Raw genomic sequence first — 16,917 nt, forward strand, 5'->3', positions numbered from 1 at the left:
CAGGGATAGCATCGTTGTGCATTCTGGATAGACAAGGGATGCGGTGATGTTGTATTACCTATGATGTTGACCCACTAAGAGTTCAGACTTAAGGCTGTCGACACCCGGATCTGCAGATACGGCCTCTGATTGGTCAGGCTTTCAGAGTGCCTGAGGAGATATCATGTGATGTATCACATGATCTTTCGAGTCGTGGCCAAGTGTGGCAGAAAAAATGACCTGCTAAGTCTTAGGTTACAAAAATAAATAGTCTAAGAGCTATAGCCTAAAGGGCATAATGTGGCCCACTAATTTCGTCTCTTTGGCTTATAGCGGCCAATGTTTCTGATACCGATTTACAGAGTACCTACGCCTCTATCCCTCCTAGCCCGAGGAAAACCACCTCTTTACAACGCTCCATATACGCCCTCACATCCCCCTCCGTATGCCACGCATCATTATACGCAGCACTCAAACACAACTCTCCTCGAAACGTACCCAAAAACAGCCCCAATCCATTCCCAAGTTCTTCTCCAGTTACCCACGGATCTCGAGCACTAAAAGCTTCAGTCTCGGGTGCTACGATACTCTCGACACGTCCCATGCTCGAAATGGATACTGATGGATGAGCTTTGGGAGGTGGAATGGGGAGTGGACGGGGAGACGAAGGGAGTTCGGGGGTAGCTTGGGAGAACATTGTTGGTGCAAGGATATGAAAGTCCTTGTCTTGTTTAACGGCGAGATAAAAATCTTTGATAGTCTGCAAAACTGACTCCAACTCTTTTTGACGAACGACCGCGTCAGGCTGGTAGGTTGATGGGTGAAGATCCATGTCTACCACAAGACTCTGACCAGAGACAGAATGGTAAACAGCAGCTGGATGTTTCATAGAATTATATGGCTCGAAGCAATTAGGTCGCTCGTTTCGTAAGATGTAGTTGATGTACCGCACCTTCTTCGTCTTGACGGGTTTATCTTGGACATCGCGTACGACAATGGCTGCAGCTGCATGGAAAGCGTGTGTTGGAGTAGCTTTGACGTTCTTGCAAGCAGCTAAGAGCTGTTTAGTCTCTTTTTCGGTGAAAGAAAGTGCCACGCGTTGGTGATGACCAGGCACAACCTGTCCTTTTCGGAATGGAAGAGCAAGAACTTCAATGCTGGGATCAGAAGCTACTGAGGCTTTTTGAACGGCCATTGCATCCAGTCTAATCATTTGAGATTCTGGGAGGGTGTCTGGAATATTGGCGGCGATGCGATAGGAGGGACTTAGGCTTGAAGCTTCACTTCCGTCCAGGACTGGAGGATTGTAGACATCGCCTTTTTTGTATGCTTCTGCTGCGAGAGCGATGAAGTTGTTGAGGAGTATGAGAGTTCCAATACCGTCGAGGATGTCATGCGGAGAACGTAAGATAAGATCTCGACGGATGATTCCGGAGCCATCTTTTTCTTCGCTGGGGAGATGAAGGACAAACATTGTAGGGACCTTGGGGGCTGGAGGATCCGAGTTTGCCCACTCATTTCCAGTCTGGCCATTAGAGATGTGAACAAGAGTCTTTTCAACCCAATCATTCTTATCTTCTTCTCCATCGAGAAGCTTGTAAGTTTTGACCCATTCTCCTGATTCAAGGTCCTGGGTTACTTGAGATGCAAGTGTAGGGTGATCGTATCTCAGCGCGAGCCAGGCTTTCCGTAAAGCTTCATCAACATGGCGTTCAGCGTCTTTTGAGGGTATGCCTTTGGGACTTTGGATTGACAGTGAGATGTGCCCAGTGATTCCAAAGAACATGCGACCACTTGCTTCGTAGAGAACAACTAGTGATAAATAAAATTGTTCAATCTCGTCGATGGGACGTTGCCATACTCCAGGCTTTACCTGCTGCCAGTTATAATCTTTAGACTGAGTCATTTTTGTAGATATTTAGTTGTCCAAATAGGTATTGTCAGAGTTAGAATTAGTATGAGATTAGAAAGTTAAGTTGGATAGAAATTGCAATCTTAGTAATTGGGATCATAATATAGTTTATCCTTGGTTGACTTGATGATGGCTGTGCTCCGCTCCCGGAGATTCGGGCCGTATCCCGAATGCTCATCATCACCATCATCCAATCTGGTTCTTTAAAATGCTAAACCAAGGCAAAACTCTGGATAATACGCAAATTTCTGCCGAAGAATGATCAAGAAGCTATGGATAAGATATCCTTTAATTTGCCAATCAGCTGTAGCATTACGACTCGATCTTGACCTGGAGGCTTAATAGCGACCAACAGATTGTCCAGACTGGGAGATTTAACCAGCACGCGTTTCCTAAAAGAGTGATCGAGCCAGCAGACATGTTGTGATGTTGGATAACATCCTGATGGCCGATTTCTAGATTAACTGAACCAGTCATTATAAACTTTACACACACTTTAAACAATGTTCGATGCCTTGTTAAACGTATTACCGCTGACGGTTCACAGTAGACAATAAACGTTTTGGGACAAATTCAATTATAATAGCTTCTAAAGAGACCTAAGCCTATTAATCCAATATTTTGGCACTTGATTGAACCTGAATTTTCTCGTCACCCTTGGTCCGCCATCTCACCCGACAGAGACTAGTACTCCTCGATCTGGTCAGTGATGTAGTTGACATCTCCCCAGTGAGGAGGGTCCTCGGCATTCTCATCATGGACAAACTTGAAGACGCCAATCTGGGGAAGCCTCTTGCCGTTGATTTGATCTTTCTCAGCAGCAAAGACCCTCAAGTTGTATCCCTTGCTGCCATAGTCGTGAACAGAAGCAGAGATGGAGGTGTTTTCGCGGACAAAAATCTTACGCGAAGAACCTTGACCCAGAGCTCCAATGTACCATTCACCATCACCAGTCTTGCAAACCTCTCGAAGATTCTCAGTTCCCCTGGCGACGTAGTATACACGGATCTTTGCCAAGGATATCAGTATTGAACTCAGCAGTCCTTCATGGAGTAACTTACCTGAACTCCTCCACCATCAATCCAAGTTACAGCAGCAACCTGCTTGTTTTTCTCAGAGACAAGGATGTTCTCATACTTCTTGGTTCCGGGGATAGAAGCTCTGTCGATCTTTTCGACCGTGTAGTTGCCGGTACCCTTGGCATTGGGCGACTCGAGGTAGCTCAGGCGGTTGTCATTGTTTTGATCGGGGGCGACATAAAACAAGACACTCTTCTTGGTAGTGTCGATGGCGACAACGTCAGAGGGAAGAGTCTGCAAATGTGTCAGAGGTCTTTTGGACCATAATCTGTGTCAATATACCACTTACAACAGACATGTTGCTTGGGTGTTTGTCCTTAGTCGGTGGAAAGCTTGCGTGAAAAGTCTTTGAAGGCTTGGCCGAAGACAGGCTTGCAGAAGACGATGAGTGTTGAGAAGCGGGCTTGACTTGAAATGTTTGGGAGGCTTTGTCCAAAGATGCAGTGTTTGTGGGAAGTGAAGTGTTGATCTCGAACGAGCAGGAAGTAGTAGTAAGAGTTGTCGATGCCGTGAGTGCTGAAGAAGCTGCTGAGGCGGGGGAAAAGGTCACATTTATACTTGTCCCATCGCTCAATGTAGCTTGTAGGGTCAGCGAAGGTGCTACGCGTGCCTCCATAGTGGAGCTTGGATGTTGGTCAGGCATGATGCAGAGTTCGGAAGAGGTGTTGCAAAGAGGAATCGACTTTGAAATTTGCGCAGTGGAACATGTTGATGAGCGTGATGGACTTGACAATTGCGGCATTGAGCGGTGTATGGTCGAGAATGTGATAGATTAGGTGGCGATGGGTCTTCAGCTGCGAACTGGCCGTGGTGGCTTCAAACATTACTCTTTTGAACATTGGCTGCAGAAGCTTTACAGGGGCTGTATTCAGAATCAGTACATATCGAAAAACATGTGTGAAACAATAACATTTCAGCGATGTGTATAACAGAGAGGTACATATTAACCGGATATCGAGAAAGTTTGTGATCTACCCTGAGAGAAGCATGATAGTTGAGCACCGCGGATATTCACCAAGGCTGCTGGACTTAAACTGTCCATAGAATCAAAGTTATTGCAAGAGTAGAAAGAATGTTAGCCCATTAGCAAATCCGAGAGAATTCGTTCACGACCCCACTCGGGACTTGAAAAAATATACGTGACGTTGAAGTGGCAATGACCTAGGAAGATCACAACTGGCAAAAGCGGAACCCTCAATAGAGATAGATAATAGGCCAGGATAGATCTCACCCTGATAGAGATGTATACGCAGGACGATGTAGGTATTCTACCTATCATGGTACTGGAACTTGGATCTAGGCCAAGAAAGCTCTTACGCCTTCTATTCATTAGTTATGGTCTGTGTGTTATTTTGAGCCGGGTGGTTGAGATTCCATAACCTCATCTGCGTCATAAGCCAAGTTGTTGTCTTGCCTGTTTTTGTTCCTCGATTGACAGCGTTCGGCTGCATCGCTCAAGATCGCAGAAAATGTATTTGTTGCCAACTATGCAGGTAAGACGACAAGTTAATCAGGGCTACGACGCAGTGTCGATGATAGCCAATCGGATCGTCCAGGTAATTCAAGATATTTCCACATTCCCATTCCAATCGGTTGTGCGCCATATCATCACCAGATTCTGTCACATATGTACTTCATGAACAAGTTGAAAAACACACTTTCCTCCTGCAATGGATAGACTAGATAGTGTCTAAGCAAGGTAAAGTCAAGTAAACCCTGGACAGCACAACGGCGACATATGATACCTATGCAATATCACATCCCACTCCACCTGTGACAAGATACTGAACGTCTGCAGTATGCCCCTGACCTGAGAAGCCCTGAAAGAAGCCATTGGAAAGCCAACATGCGGTCTCGACCAGGAAGAGCATATCGATATGATAAAACGTGGAGAGCTGAGGAAAGATAGGCGTTGCAGTTCAGATCACTTTTCAAAATATCCCTTCTGTTTTGGTATCTAGCTTCAGTAGGAAGACGGCTGATATGAGACATGGCTACTCAATATATTATCTCGGCTACTCTAGATTGAAGAAGACTTTATGGCGTGACGGCGTGAGAAATGCGCGTCTACTGATAACGGGCGGCAATATATGTGAATTTCCCCACATACAGCCAGCCACAATATTGACGCTTTTCCTTCCCAAGAATTGGTCTAGGAAGCAAAATGCGCAAATGGTTTTAAAGAATACCCGTAATCGAGCTAATAGCAATCACACATCACAGCTTTGCAACGACCTTGCATATGAAACCAATAAAAAAACGTACGATTTGAAAAACCTTGCTATTCCTGCCGTGTCAAGCCCATGCCTTGTCTTACAAGTGAAGCATGCGTCAAGGAAGAGAAAACTTCAGGACATTGAGAAAAGTTCCATCGCTCAGCGCCTAGACTAGAAGCATAATTCATTCTAACAGAGTAATAGGCAATCACCTTCTTGATCTGTTGTCATGGTATTGTCCCTTCTACACTTGATGATGTTCGCAAAGCTATCTGAAGTCAAGTGCAAAACCACTTTACAGGATTCATACTAGATGCATTCCAATTTTGGGCATTGTATGTAATGATCGTTAATGTTGGCCATACTGTTACATCAGATCAATTCATGCCTTTTACCATTGGTCACGGATCCTTGCGTTCGGTGAAGAGAGGCTGGCTGTAAGTCTCCCTGTAGGGAGTGACCATACCTTAGCTTTCCTCAAAGGGAAAAGACATCAAAACCTCAGCTCGTCCTCCATATCGTGGCTTGGACAAGTCTCCCCTGCGGATTGCTGTGATAGTCGCCACTTTGTACCGTGTCTCTCCGCTTTGCGTTACCTTGCTAGATGTGACTAGCATCTGTTCCAACAACGGCCTTGGCACTGGAGACAAGCAACCGGTCAATAGAGCCATATAGCATTTCCCCGACACTTGTGAAGTCGAGTGGCTGTTGGAAATAAGGGGTACGATTTGCTCCGCTTCAGCCAATTCAAAAGAGAACGTTCTTGCACATGCAACTAGTTCTTCAGCAAGCCTCGATCGTTGCACCCTTTGTCGGCTATTTCTGCTTTCCGTATAACCCTATTTCGTTTGATTTTGAACAACTTGACCTAGGATCATTTCTGCACTTTGACTGCGCATGATGATATCACACACGCTCCTTCACTTGCTTCTGCTCCCCATAGCTGGGCTACCGAGACTTGCCGCTGCTGGCGCTGGTTCGTTCCCATCTCACATCACCATGGCCTGGCACTTCTAGCAATGTCCATTGTTACTGACCATACTTGTCTGACCAGATCCCTCTGCTTACCCTGGCGATGCAGGACAGCAGCTACCAAATCTAGCGATTGTGCTTATGAATGGAAGCTCCTCAACCGAGGAAGGGGAACAGCTGATGGAGGAATGTGACGCCTCAATCACGGCGTGCGCAACGACAGCCGATGTCAAAATCATACGCACGCATGCATCCACCAAATATGTGACGAATCTTCACGTCTTCGAAAGTGTTTCTGTACGTAACCTTCATTATGCTAGAAGCTCGCACTGACCAGACATAGACTGTTTCTACATCTACCCGCACCTTTACTCAAGTTAAGGTATCAACAAAGACAACAAGTGTCGAAGGTAAGTTTGTCTTCAAGGATAACTACCACGGCTATACTAAGAACCCAACAAGGTCAATGTCGCGACACAACTATCTACGAAGAGCCCACACCACTTACCGTGACAGTAGATGTCAATACCACCACTGTCAAAGAATTTGTACATATCGTTCCCACAACCATCACGACCGTATCAATCGTCGAACATAAGCAGACCGCACAATGTATTATCAAGAGAACGAGCATGGGCTTGGTGTCCTCTGCTCTTCCTGGCTCTCCCTCAGACCGGGCTGGAAACGCCTCTGGCTCTGTTCAACCCGCACCAGGAATTTCATCTTCCCCAGGAAATGTACCTTCTGTGGAACCTTCCGTAGATGATTTCAACTCTGCTCAAGCGGAGACGGGCGACTCACCCTCAATCACAGATGTGGAAGACGGGGAGGATGAAGATACAAGGTAAGTTTGTGTTGAAAGAAACTCAAATCTAGACAAACTACAAGTCTTCAAACTAGATATTGATAACCTGTTGCAGCACTTCAACTGTTGAATTCGGTAGCGCTTCGGCGTATTTTTGAGGTGGCTGCATTAAATACAATTGACAACTGAGACTAACTTTGACGGTGCATTGGGAGTAAAAGAAGAGCCGGTTGAGAAGGGCATTTGGGATATTTTAATCTACCTATTGGGAATTACAATTGATGGTTTCAAAATTTAGTTGGACTGAAGTATATTAAGTATGTACGTAATCTAAAGCACTACTCACCTATAACTCCTCAAAACTTCTTCTGAAAACAAGGAAAGAAAAAGTTCCTCGCAGCTCTACCCATCATCTTCCTAGTCAACTTCTTACCCCTAGCCTTGTACGCCGCCGAATCATTAGCATGAGGAAACGGCACATCAGGAATCGGCTTTCCCAAAAACCGACACAAAGGCTCCCAACCCTGCGAAAGCTGAAAATCCAAAAGTTGATCTGCGGGTACATTTTCTCGAATGTACCTGTTGTGTCCGATATATGCTTCCTTTAGATGCTCAACCGTGGTCTCTGGAGTAGGCGCCTTTGTCCAACCCTGATGCATCTTGAAACTAGCTTTCGCATTGTCATAACCAGCCCATTTCCCAACTGTTTCTCCAAGATTTCGATAGAATGCACTTTGAGCTGGTTCGAAAATCATGAGAACGCTCTTGTACCATTTCTCAATGTCGCGTTCGACGAGAATGACTTTTGCATCGGGATATGCTGGGATTAAAGATTCTGCAAAGAAAGAAGCTACATCTGATACAGCTTCGTAGCTTCCAAAAACTTCATCCCATTCTGCGCGTGAGAATCCTTTGCCGTTGTATGTGGGAATGTTGGGGAACGTGGCGTCGGCTGCACGGTCGAAAATGCGCCATTGCCATTGCTGATCTTCGCGCTCTGAGACTTCCCAGCCGTGGTGAACGTTTTCAAGGCCTAGGATTCGAAGGGCTTCCATGAGAGATGCTGTGCCTGTGCGAGCAGCACCGAGACATAGGAGGGGGGGAGGGCGAGGAGCCGAGTTCTCTTTTTCAGTCATTGTTGACGACATTTTGAGGGGCAATGAACAAAGTTGAACGGATAGAAAGAATACGTGCTACAAGAGGTAAAGAGACTCTAAATAAATACTTTTTTCAGGGTCTTGAATCCTTGTGTACAGTCAGCCGATCTTCATTTCCCGCGAGTCCGAGGATAAGTAATTGATTCTCATTTCCCCGATGTTCCGTGGCGTCTGATCTAGGCTGGGCGTAAGCAGACACTGTTTTTTAACCAGTAAGACTGAGACAAAGATACGCATAAATACGCGGATCGGACCGGCCTCATCTTTGTGTACCGGCTCAATGTAACTGTAACCTCACAATCTCAGCTTTGTCCTGTCCGAATAAGTAGTCCGAACACGAATGATGACATTCAGCGCGACAGGTACCGCTTACTGGTAACGACAGGTCTGATGACATGTCTCGGAAGCCGTCAGATTAAATGTTACACTCGTCTCACGTTAATTCCCGATTGCTCCCGGACTAAAAAATAAGCATGAGAAAAAGAATAAGAGATAATTTAACAATCAAGCCTAAATAACACTAATAATCCTGGCGAAGATCATGTTCTTTATCGAATGGAGTCGGCGGGGTCGGAAATGCTGATGCTGACCGAGACGACAGCATCAAAGTTTGCAATTGTAGTGGAGTCTATTTTCTGTTCGCAATTTATCATGTTCTATGAATTCATGATTACTTCAATAGGCCAATTCAACAAATCCTCCCACGACGATCCCTTAACTTTGTCCATGATAGCAGTAAGAAGAATCTCGGCCCAATTCTCAAAGAACCAATACTGCGACTCACCCCAATACAACAAAATGTCATAATACGCCAGTATCACAAGAGCCATCGGATGTCCAGACACTGCTAGGTCCAGGAAATCTCTCGACACAGTCATGGGCCACCAAAAGATTATCCTCAACTCTGGAGGCGACGCTTTGTTTAGTTCTCCAAGTGAATCGTTCACGCAAGTCGTGATGGACTGCACGGCTGAGATCAACGCAGGACGGCAATGATCTTCCATAAGGTCGATTGCTATCCTGTTCGCAAGCTCGGGTAGTCTTTTTGAGAGACCGCTAAGAAGAGGGCTTATCGTATGGATTGTTGTGGTTTCGCAGAAAAGTTCTTTCAAAGGACCCCTGATAAGATCCGCAGCGCCTGGCGTTTTCAACACGGCTTCCATACCGTTGACAAGAGAAAAAATCTCCATAAGACTTTGTACCGGTAATAAACATTCGTGGCTGCGAAAGTCATCGCAGTTGGGGAATGCAGCAAATTTGTTGACCACGACGAATGTGGTGCTACCATATAAAGCGTGGCAGTTTTTGGACGTTACTTCCTCCGAAAGTGCTTCTCTGATACCACGAATTGAGGAGTTGATGTGTTTTGATGCTTGTAGCAAATAAAATTGTCGTTTATCAGGGTGAAGATGGGCGAGGTGATAACCGGAAAATGCCAGTATTTGACGGAGGAAGAATGGATACGCGAGAGCTTCTCGCGGCATGGTTTCTTGGAATGTGGTGACGGTACTTTCGGTAAAGACCATGGTCTTGTATGTGACGGTGGTGTAGTGGAGCATCAGCTCAGCTGTTGATACCCAGCAGTCGGGTTCCTCAAGAGGATTGGAGAATAAAGAGCCCGACATTAGAGACGCAGGACTGGAGCGAGGGGGCGCAAGACTCTGTTGTTCTTCCTGTGATAATTCGAGACTGCAGCGGACTTTGTGTCTGATACAAGCTGAACATGGGACTTCTTCATCGCACTATAGAATAGTTAGTCGGGTGTGTGTTACATTGTTTGTTGACATGCCTTGACTCGCCGCTGTTTACACCTGATGCATCCATTTCGGGACTTTTTGTACCCCACGCGAGTGAGCCTCTTATGTTCCGTCTCGTCCATTGTGAGGTATCAGTGGATTGTGGCAGTTCGCACTCGTTCCGAAGATGTTGATGATTGAAAACAAAGTGCAGTGAGATACTGAAAGTCGATGCTGACGGAGAGTTAAATCCGCCCGATCCCGAGCAATGACGAACACGAAACCGAGGTAAATTGACCAATTAGAATGAAGAATTGGGTGCAATAATGGGGTATCTTGATGCTGATAGAGTCTCAGTAAGATGTAAGAAAAGCGTTAATTTTCTCCAGGACTCGCTACGGAAGTTATTATTATAGGGCCCTTATAGGAGGAAGGACCCACTCCCCCGTTCCTACCTCAACGGCTCACTGAAACGTCATGATTTACGTGACAAAGAAGGACTCATTGATTGGACAATTGCTATTTTATTTACAGCTACCAAAGATTCTTATCTGGCTACAATTTACAGAAGAAATGTGTATCTCAGTGAAGAGATTTAAACTCAGTAAACTGATCGTCGTCGAAAGTCAATAGACCGACGAGCAGCACGACGCATAGCTCGCTTGCACTTGGTACCCTTTGAAGGGGTAGGAACAGGCGTAGGAGCAGAAGAAATAGGCGCGGGAATGGTAGAGTTGCTACCTCCACCAAAAACCTTGAGAGCAGCAATCTTTTCAGCAGCGTGCTCAGCAGCAATCATGATGATGGACTGAGTGTTTCCAGTTGGGAGATCGGGGTGCAGACTTGCGTCAACAACAAAGAGGTTGTCGGTACCATAAACCTTGGTGTTGAGGTCCACGACGCTGCTTCCGTTGGCCTTGCGACCGTCGTCAACACCCATCTTTGCGCTGCCCATCCAGTGATCACCGCTAATCATCTTGGTTGCGAGGATATCATCAACAGTGGCACCGGGGGTGATGTATGACAGAGTAGAGTTGCTGCTGCTGACGAGGTCCAGCCAGTATTGGACAAAATCACCCATGGCCTTGCGATCCTCTTGGTCAATCAACCAGGGCTTTGTCTTGAGGAGAGTGTTTCCACCAGCAGCGATACCGAGTTCTCCGACGGTGGAAGTACCGTGAGTCAAGAATGTGCGGACAGTGATGATACCATCAGCCATGGCACTAGCTGTACCTTGGAGGTAACGAACGCGACCGTCAGCGCCCTCGGCAGAAGTCCACAGGTGCATGCGCTGAGCAGCCTGGGTGATGGGACCGGAACCTTGCATGTAAAGGTCCAAATCAGAGGGGACGGGCTTGGTCGCGATATCGTTGAATTTGTACGCGGTAAAGTTGCTCTTGGCCTTGAACTGGAGCATGACCTGTGCGTGGTCCTGGAGGTGGTGGCCGACGGGAAGATCGATAAAGTCAGAAGCGGGAGGAAGAGTGACACCAGTTCGAGAAGCACCCTCCTTGACAATGGCAAGAGCATCAGACTTGCCGATACCGGCGTTCCAGAGAAGACGAGGAGTGGACATGGCACCGGCGGCGAGAACAACCTTTCCACCAGCCTTGACCTTGATGATCTGCTTGCTACCGTCGGCGGCTTGGGTCAGAACACCAGTAATCATGCTACCGGATCGAATGGGCTGGATAACCTTGGTCTCAAGCTTGAGAGTAAAGTTTGGAAGGGCCTTGGCGAAAGGCATGTAAGTACGGGCAGGACCAGCGCGCATGTTATCCTTGATAGACCAAGAGCAGCGAGAGTAAACCTGGTGCTTCTCGTTGGGCTGCTCAATAGAGTCAACCTCCTTCCAGCCCTTGGCACTCAGATAACCCTCGAGAACACGGAATGTCATGTCATCGTAGTACTTTCCATCATCAGAAGGAAGAGTTGTTCCAGGGTTGCGCTCGTACAGACGCTCAGCAGCAGCCGACATGTCAGCCCAGCTCCAGCCTGCAGGCCAGCGCTGGAAGTCGCGCTCAGGAGGGTGGATGAAGTTGAGGCCGTTGATAGAGCTGGAACCACCGAGGAGACATCCAGCAGTAGAAGCAGTATCACTGCAGAACTTGGTGCCAGACATGCTTCCCAAACTGCTACCGAGAGCGGGGACATCATAGGGAGTGAGGCTGTTGTTCCAAGGAAGGGCTTGCTGGGTGTTTCCGAGGGCGACAGTGTTGGCGGGGCCGCGCTCGATGAGAAGAACACTGACTCCCGTCTCGGCAAGACGTTCAGCTGCGATGATACCGGCTGGACCACCACCGACGACAATTACATCGTAGGTGACGTTGGAAGTGGTAGGAGGGGCATCGGGGACAGGGATGGTACCGTTGCCTCCACCACCACCAACAGGAGGAGCAGGAGTAGTCTCCTTGGCCATCTTAGCCCACTCAGCAAACTTGGCAGATGCAGCAGCCTTGATATCAAGACCACCCTGACCGAATCCAGCACCGTGGTATGAAAGGGCGCTCTCGGGCTCAGCAGGGGCGTCGACAGCGATGGTAGAGTAAGCGTAGCCAATAACAGGCGACTGTCCAGTGAGACTGGTAACTTTTTCTTCAACACATCCCTCACAGAGGAAAGTGTACGAGAAGTGAGTACTGTTGACAAAAGTACCCTCAGGGATAGGCGTCGCCTTGACAGTGGTGTTGGTGTACGTATCAGGGTTGGCATATGAGCTAGCCAAACGGAAGCTGGTAACGATATCCTCGCCGTTGGGCCAAGCGACGAAGAGAAGACCGCCAACCATACCGCCTCGGAACGAAATACCTCCCCAACCATCTTTCGCAACGGGGACAACCAGTTGGGCGATCAAGTCCTTGCCCAGTGTCTCGGGGACAGCGATACCGACGCTAAAGTCATCGTCGACAAGGCGCTGAAAGTCGATGCCAGTCTTGGGATCGGTGTATGCAGTAGTTCGCTGGGCAGTGGATGAAGCCACAAGACCCAAAAGGGCTGCAGCAGAAGAAAGAGTGAAACGCATTTTGATCGGTCAATGAATGTGTCGTTAGAGAATGTGAAGACCACCGGGGTCGTTTAATGAATGGAATATACCGCGAACGGTAGGAAAAGAAAAATACACCGTACTTGCGGTGGAGGAAGACAATCAAACGTAGCGATGACTTGAAGAGGCTCAACATGATGGGTGTGGTACATAATATATATTTTCTACTATCCTGGTCTATGAGGTGATGAACAAGTACCGAATTGGAGGCTCATATGCAGGAGACCTTTAATATCCCGGTGTGTTAACCGCATCTGGGAGTGATACGTATACCTTCCGGGAGAATTACCGACAAGGTATAACATGCCAGGGTTGAATGTCTTGGTATTTTTTCCGTTTCTTGATTCGGAGGTTGAAAGAAGAAACTCTCATTGCTGGTGGAGAAGGACAAGGTCTGGGCCTGTTTGAGATGATCCCTGTAAAATACAAGCGCGCCAACGGCACGACGGCCCATGGGGTTGAGGGTTTCAAATTGGGAGCGTCTGATTGGCGGATCTTTAGAGGTTGAATTGTTCCTAAAGGTTAAAGTTGATGGTAATGAGAGCTCGTTTCGTTTCATGTGGAAGGATTTTATTAAGGGGTGGGAGGAGGCTCTTTGGCATGAATGTGAGGAGATAACGACTGTGTGGCGGTCTTGGAAGTGATTGAAGGTTACCAGTAATAGTGCAACAGTTGGCAGATAGCAATCGTCAAGGTCTGTAGGACCACAGTGAAGAACGTGGGTATTTACATGATAGGGATTGTTACCTGAACAAATTATAGATCATTTTATATTTGCAGTCGTCCACCTATACATTGTCGCTACACTCACGACCTTAGACTTCAGGGTTGGTCAATGTCAAAAAGCAATGGCTCAATATATCACACGATTAAACTTATCTCACAAAGACAAGGCTATTAAATGTATTCAACTGCGAGTCTACAACTTATGTAATAAAAGACACTTGGTATTTTCGTAAGAATAGTAGTTAGATCCAAAGTGATACGACAGAAGTGCAGAAGTGATTAAAATTCCATATCAACGTCGTCGAAATCAAGAATAGCAGAAAAAGGAGGCGATAAGTGTTTCCTTGCTGCTTCCTGATTTACCGTTGGCATGATCCAACCTGTTGGACGATGCTTCTTCCAACCAGGAGACTGATCGTCGATATGACCTTCATATATAACGACATCGACGTATCGATTATACTCTTTCAGATAGAACCCGGAGTGCGCGGCGTGGAGATTTAATTTCCGGGGTTGTTTGAAAGCGCTGATGTCAATATCAAACTGCTCTGACAGCAACCGCTTAAGATTTTCCTCGTCAGGAACGCTTTTATCCGTGAGCAAGTATGGAAGCCTCCAACATGAATACGCGATTGCGTTGCTACTAGCGTAATATTCCGGGTAATCATTCCCAGGTATCCCATAATGTGTGCATGTAGATGGACCGATAGAGGGCGGTGGTAAAATCGCCAAGAACCGATGCTCCTTTTTCACTACCTTAACGGCGAATAGCACCATACCGCTCTCAGTTTCGAGTCTCGGAGAAAAACACGACAAATCTTTTGCTTATGTGTTAATCATATGAATATCTCCTGAGGTATGCAAATCGACACAAACTTACCCGACATCTCTGTCTCTCGTAAACTTATTTCAATACCTTTCCTTTGGATGCCATCCAGGACCAAAAGACCGTGTCGCAATCTTTTGAGAACCCCCGTAGCAGTAAGCCTATCCCATGGAGGCGGGCTAGGTGTGAACATGTGCACTTCGTCTGGGTAGTCACCGTTCTTGGGGTCCCAGTAGCGGTATTGATTTAACCACCCTCCCGGAAATTTATGTCGACAAGCATGGCCATACCATGGAAAGAAGCTCCTATGTTTGCCATGTCGCATCTTGACTGATCGATTGTCCCAAGGGGATGGAAGTCCAGAATAGTTCGCAGATGTTTTATGGTTCATCAAAATGGCCTCTCTTTCTATTGCCATGCTGTGCAAAGGATTGGTGGCGTTCGGGATATTGGTGTCATAGCGCGAATATTCGCTGAGGCCCAACATCAAACATCGCCGTAGACTTAGCAACATGACGAATTCCAAATTTTCTAGATCAGGCACAAACTTCTCGTTCATGAAGTTGTAGCATCGTAAAGGAGGCTGCTGAATTGCGGTTTTGAGCTCGTCCTCAAATCTACCATACCTGAGTCTTGGGTCGTCCTCAAATATATCATACCCGAGTCTTGGGTGGCGACTAAATCTCTCAAACTCCATGTCTGGTGCATCAGGAGTCACGTCTTGATATTGTCTGACTGATGTAGCAAACGACCATTGCGAGTTTTCTGCTCTCAGACTATATGAAAATGGCGATATATCTGTGAAAGCATCAGCCTTTTCAATCCACTTCTCTATGCGGCTGCCAAAATCCGCTGGCATTTCCGGCGAGTCGGACAACTCGAAAATCTTCACTATAGATCCGAATTCCTTGATGAGCGAATGTAGGTCCATCTGATTGGTTCTTGGGAGGGAATGGCAATTGGGAAGATGAACAGGCAGATCTGGGTTGTGTGTATAATGTCGCTCAATATCGTCGAAGATTTTGTGAGCGGGAATGATGTATGCTTCTTGCAATTCAGGGCAACCTGCCACCAACACTCCTAGAAGTATACCGTTTGTAGCATCCAGAACCCAAGACCCACTATCCCCAGGCTGTATTAGCCATGGAAGTTCCATTCTACAGATCCATGTAGCATATGGATATGGTGATTCTGGGATGTTAACAATGGAAGCCGAGCCAATAAAGACGCCTCTGAGACAACGTGTCGTCCCGGGAGTGGCTATCACCACGTGAGTGTAGGGAGATGGTTCCTCAAAAGCAATGAGAACGGGACGAAATTCACCGCTCACCGTCCGGACCAAGTTAACATCCATCCAAGACTCGACATCTTGTTTCTGGAGGCCTGGTATCTTCACTAACGCCCAGTCAAATTCCATGCCACAAGCTTCACTTTCTTGCCATGTGATCATAGTTGCAACCGTATCAGTTGGTGTACTCTGCTGCTCTTCTTCGTGCGTAGCCAATGGCGAGAAGAGATGACCGACTGTCAAACCATATACTTCATCACCAACTATGATGAGGCCACCAATGGTTGCTCTTGAAATCACTTCTGATTCTTTGACGATCTCGACTTGAATGCCACATCGATGACGTTGCAGCGCCCAGGAAGAGAGATCTCCGTTTGTCATGGTTGGCATAGACTGATTGTCTTGGGATCTGGTATCAACCTGTATCGTGTTCTCCGTTTCACTACCGGCAGTGGCACCTTGGGGTTTGTCACCGTCATCCACCTTGTCCGAATCATCATCGCTTCCAGCATTAGACCCGAATTTTAATACCTTGACTCCAGGTAGCCTGGTCGCGCCCCAACCTTTGTGAAGATGTAGTTTGGAGTGGATACGGTCAACCAAGAACCGCGCCACGTCTTCATTGGCACACAAGACCGTGATACATGGCGGGGCATTGTTGTTGTCGGGCCCGATGAAATATCCTCGTATAGCCCATAAGCGATTGATTCCGTAGAGGTGGCCTTCATTCTTCCTTATCCAATCGAACTTCTTTTTTTTATCCAGCTCACTTTGAGCCTCTTCTTCCATCCCTGGTTTCAGATCCCTCCAGAGAAAATCAGCAAGGCCTTGCTCATCAAAATACCAGCCAATCATTTTGTCAATTGTCGATACTTGAGGCAGAGTACCTGTATTGGAAAATTCTACCGCTATGCCATCTCGAAACCCCTGATCGTGTTGCAAACTTGTCGACTTTGAATGTCGATCGTAGTCAAGCTCGAAAGCTTGGACTTTTTGTTGGCCGGCAAAGTTTTCGGGGGTTGGGCACTCTTTGTATCTATAGAGGGAGTAAGGAGACGTATATTTTGCTAAGCATCCTTTCCACTTGACAGCGTCGAAGATCGAAGTCATGGTAGCATCTGATGGCATGAGACTGATGGTATTCAAGTCGTCGAGATACTAGCAAGGTTGTAGAATTT

General features: G+C 46.9%; 7 protein-coding genes across 7 annotated transcripts; 1 reads left to right on the forward strand and 6 right to left on the reverse strand.

Annotated features, from left to right (window-relative positions):
* Nucleotides 1–346: 346 nt before the first annotated feature.
* On the reverse strand, nucleotides 347–1,885 carry FPOAC1_007733 (uncharacterized protein; the record flags this gene model as incomplete). The annotated part of the gene is made up of 1 exon (XM_044852183.1): nucleotides 347–1,885. The coding sequence occupies one exon, from the start codon at nucleotides 1,883–1,885 to the stop codon at nucleotides 347–349; it is 1,539 nt and encodes a 512-aa protein (XP_044704853.1).
* Nucleotides 1,886–2,575: 690 nt separating this feature from the next.
* Nucleotides 2,576–3,712, reverse strand: FPOAC1_007734 (uncharacterized protein; the record flags this gene model as incomplete). The annotated part of the gene is made up of 3 exons (XM_044852184.1): nucleotides 2,576–2,899; nucleotides 2,953–3,204; nucleotides 3,260–3,712. 3 exons carry the CDS (start codon nucleotides 3,710–3,712, stop codon nucleotides 2,576–2,578), a joined length of 1,029 nt encoding a protein of 342 aa, XP_044704854.1.
* A 2,374-nt stretch (nucleotides 3,713–6,086) lies between these two features.
* FPOAC1_007735 (uncharacterized protein) lies at nucleotides 6,087–7,121 on the forward strand (the record flags this gene model as incomplete). Its single annotated transcript, XM_044852185.1, has 5 exons — nucleotides 6,087–6,162; nucleotides 6,241–6,455; nucleotides 6,502–6,568; nucleotides 6,621–7,002; nucleotides 7,079–7,121. 5 exons carry the CDS (start codon nucleotides 6,087–6,089, stop codon nucleotides 7,119–7,121), a joined length of 783 nt encoding a protein of 260 aa, XP_044704855.1.
* Nucleotides 7,122–7,319: 198 nt separating this feature from the next.
* FPOAC1_007736 (uncharacterized protein) lies at nucleotides 7,320–8,099 on the reverse strand (the record flags this gene model as incomplete). Its single annotated transcript, XM_044852186.1, has 1 exon — nucleotides 7,320–8,099. The coding sequence occupies one exon, from the start codon at nucleotides 8,097–8,099 to the stop codon at nucleotides 7,320–7,322; it is 780 nt and encodes a 259-aa protein (XP_044704856.1).
* A 677-nt stretch (nucleotides 8,100–8,776) lies between these two features.
* Nucleotides 8,777–9,944, reverse strand: FPOAC1_007737 (uncharacterized protein; the record flags this gene model as incomplete). Its single annotated transcript, XM_044852187.1, has 2 exons — nucleotides 8,777–9,862; nucleotides 9,930–9,944. 2 exons carry the CDS (start codon nucleotides 9,942–9,944, stop codon nucleotides 8,777–8,779), a joined length of 1,101 nt encoding a protein of 366 aa, XP_044704857.1.
* A 513-nt stretch (nucleotides 9,945–10,457) lies between these two features.
* FPOAC1_007738 (uncharacterized protein) lies at nucleotides 10,458–12,878 on the reverse strand (the record flags this gene model as incomplete). Its single annotated transcript, XM_044852188.1, has 1 exon — nucleotides 10,458–12,878. One exon carries the CDS (start codon nucleotides 12,876–12,878, stop codon nucleotides 10,458–10,460), a length of 2,421 nt encoding a protein of 806 aa, XP_044704858.1.
* Nucleotides 12,879–13,904: 1,026 nt separating this feature from the next.
* FPOAC1_007739 (uncharacterized protein) lies at nucleotides 13,905–16,867 on the reverse strand (the record flags this gene model as incomplete). The annotated part of the gene is made up of 2 exons (XM_044852189.1): nucleotides 13,905–14,443; nucleotides 14,506–16,867. 2 exons carry the CDS (start codon nucleotides 16,865–16,867, stop codon nucleotides 13,905–13,907), a joined length of 2,901 nt encoding a protein of 966 aa, XP_044704859.1.
* Between the last annotated feature and the right edge of the window lie 50 nt (nucleotides 16,868–16,917).

The sequence above is a fragment of the Fusarium poae genome, chromosome 3 (assembly GCF_019609905.1).
Source record: "Fusarium poae strain DAOMC 252244 chromosome 3, whole genome shotgun sequence".
Taxonomy (NCBI): Eukaryota; Fungi; Ascomycota; class Sordariomycetes; order Hypocreales; family Nectriaceae; genus Fusarium; species Fusarium poae.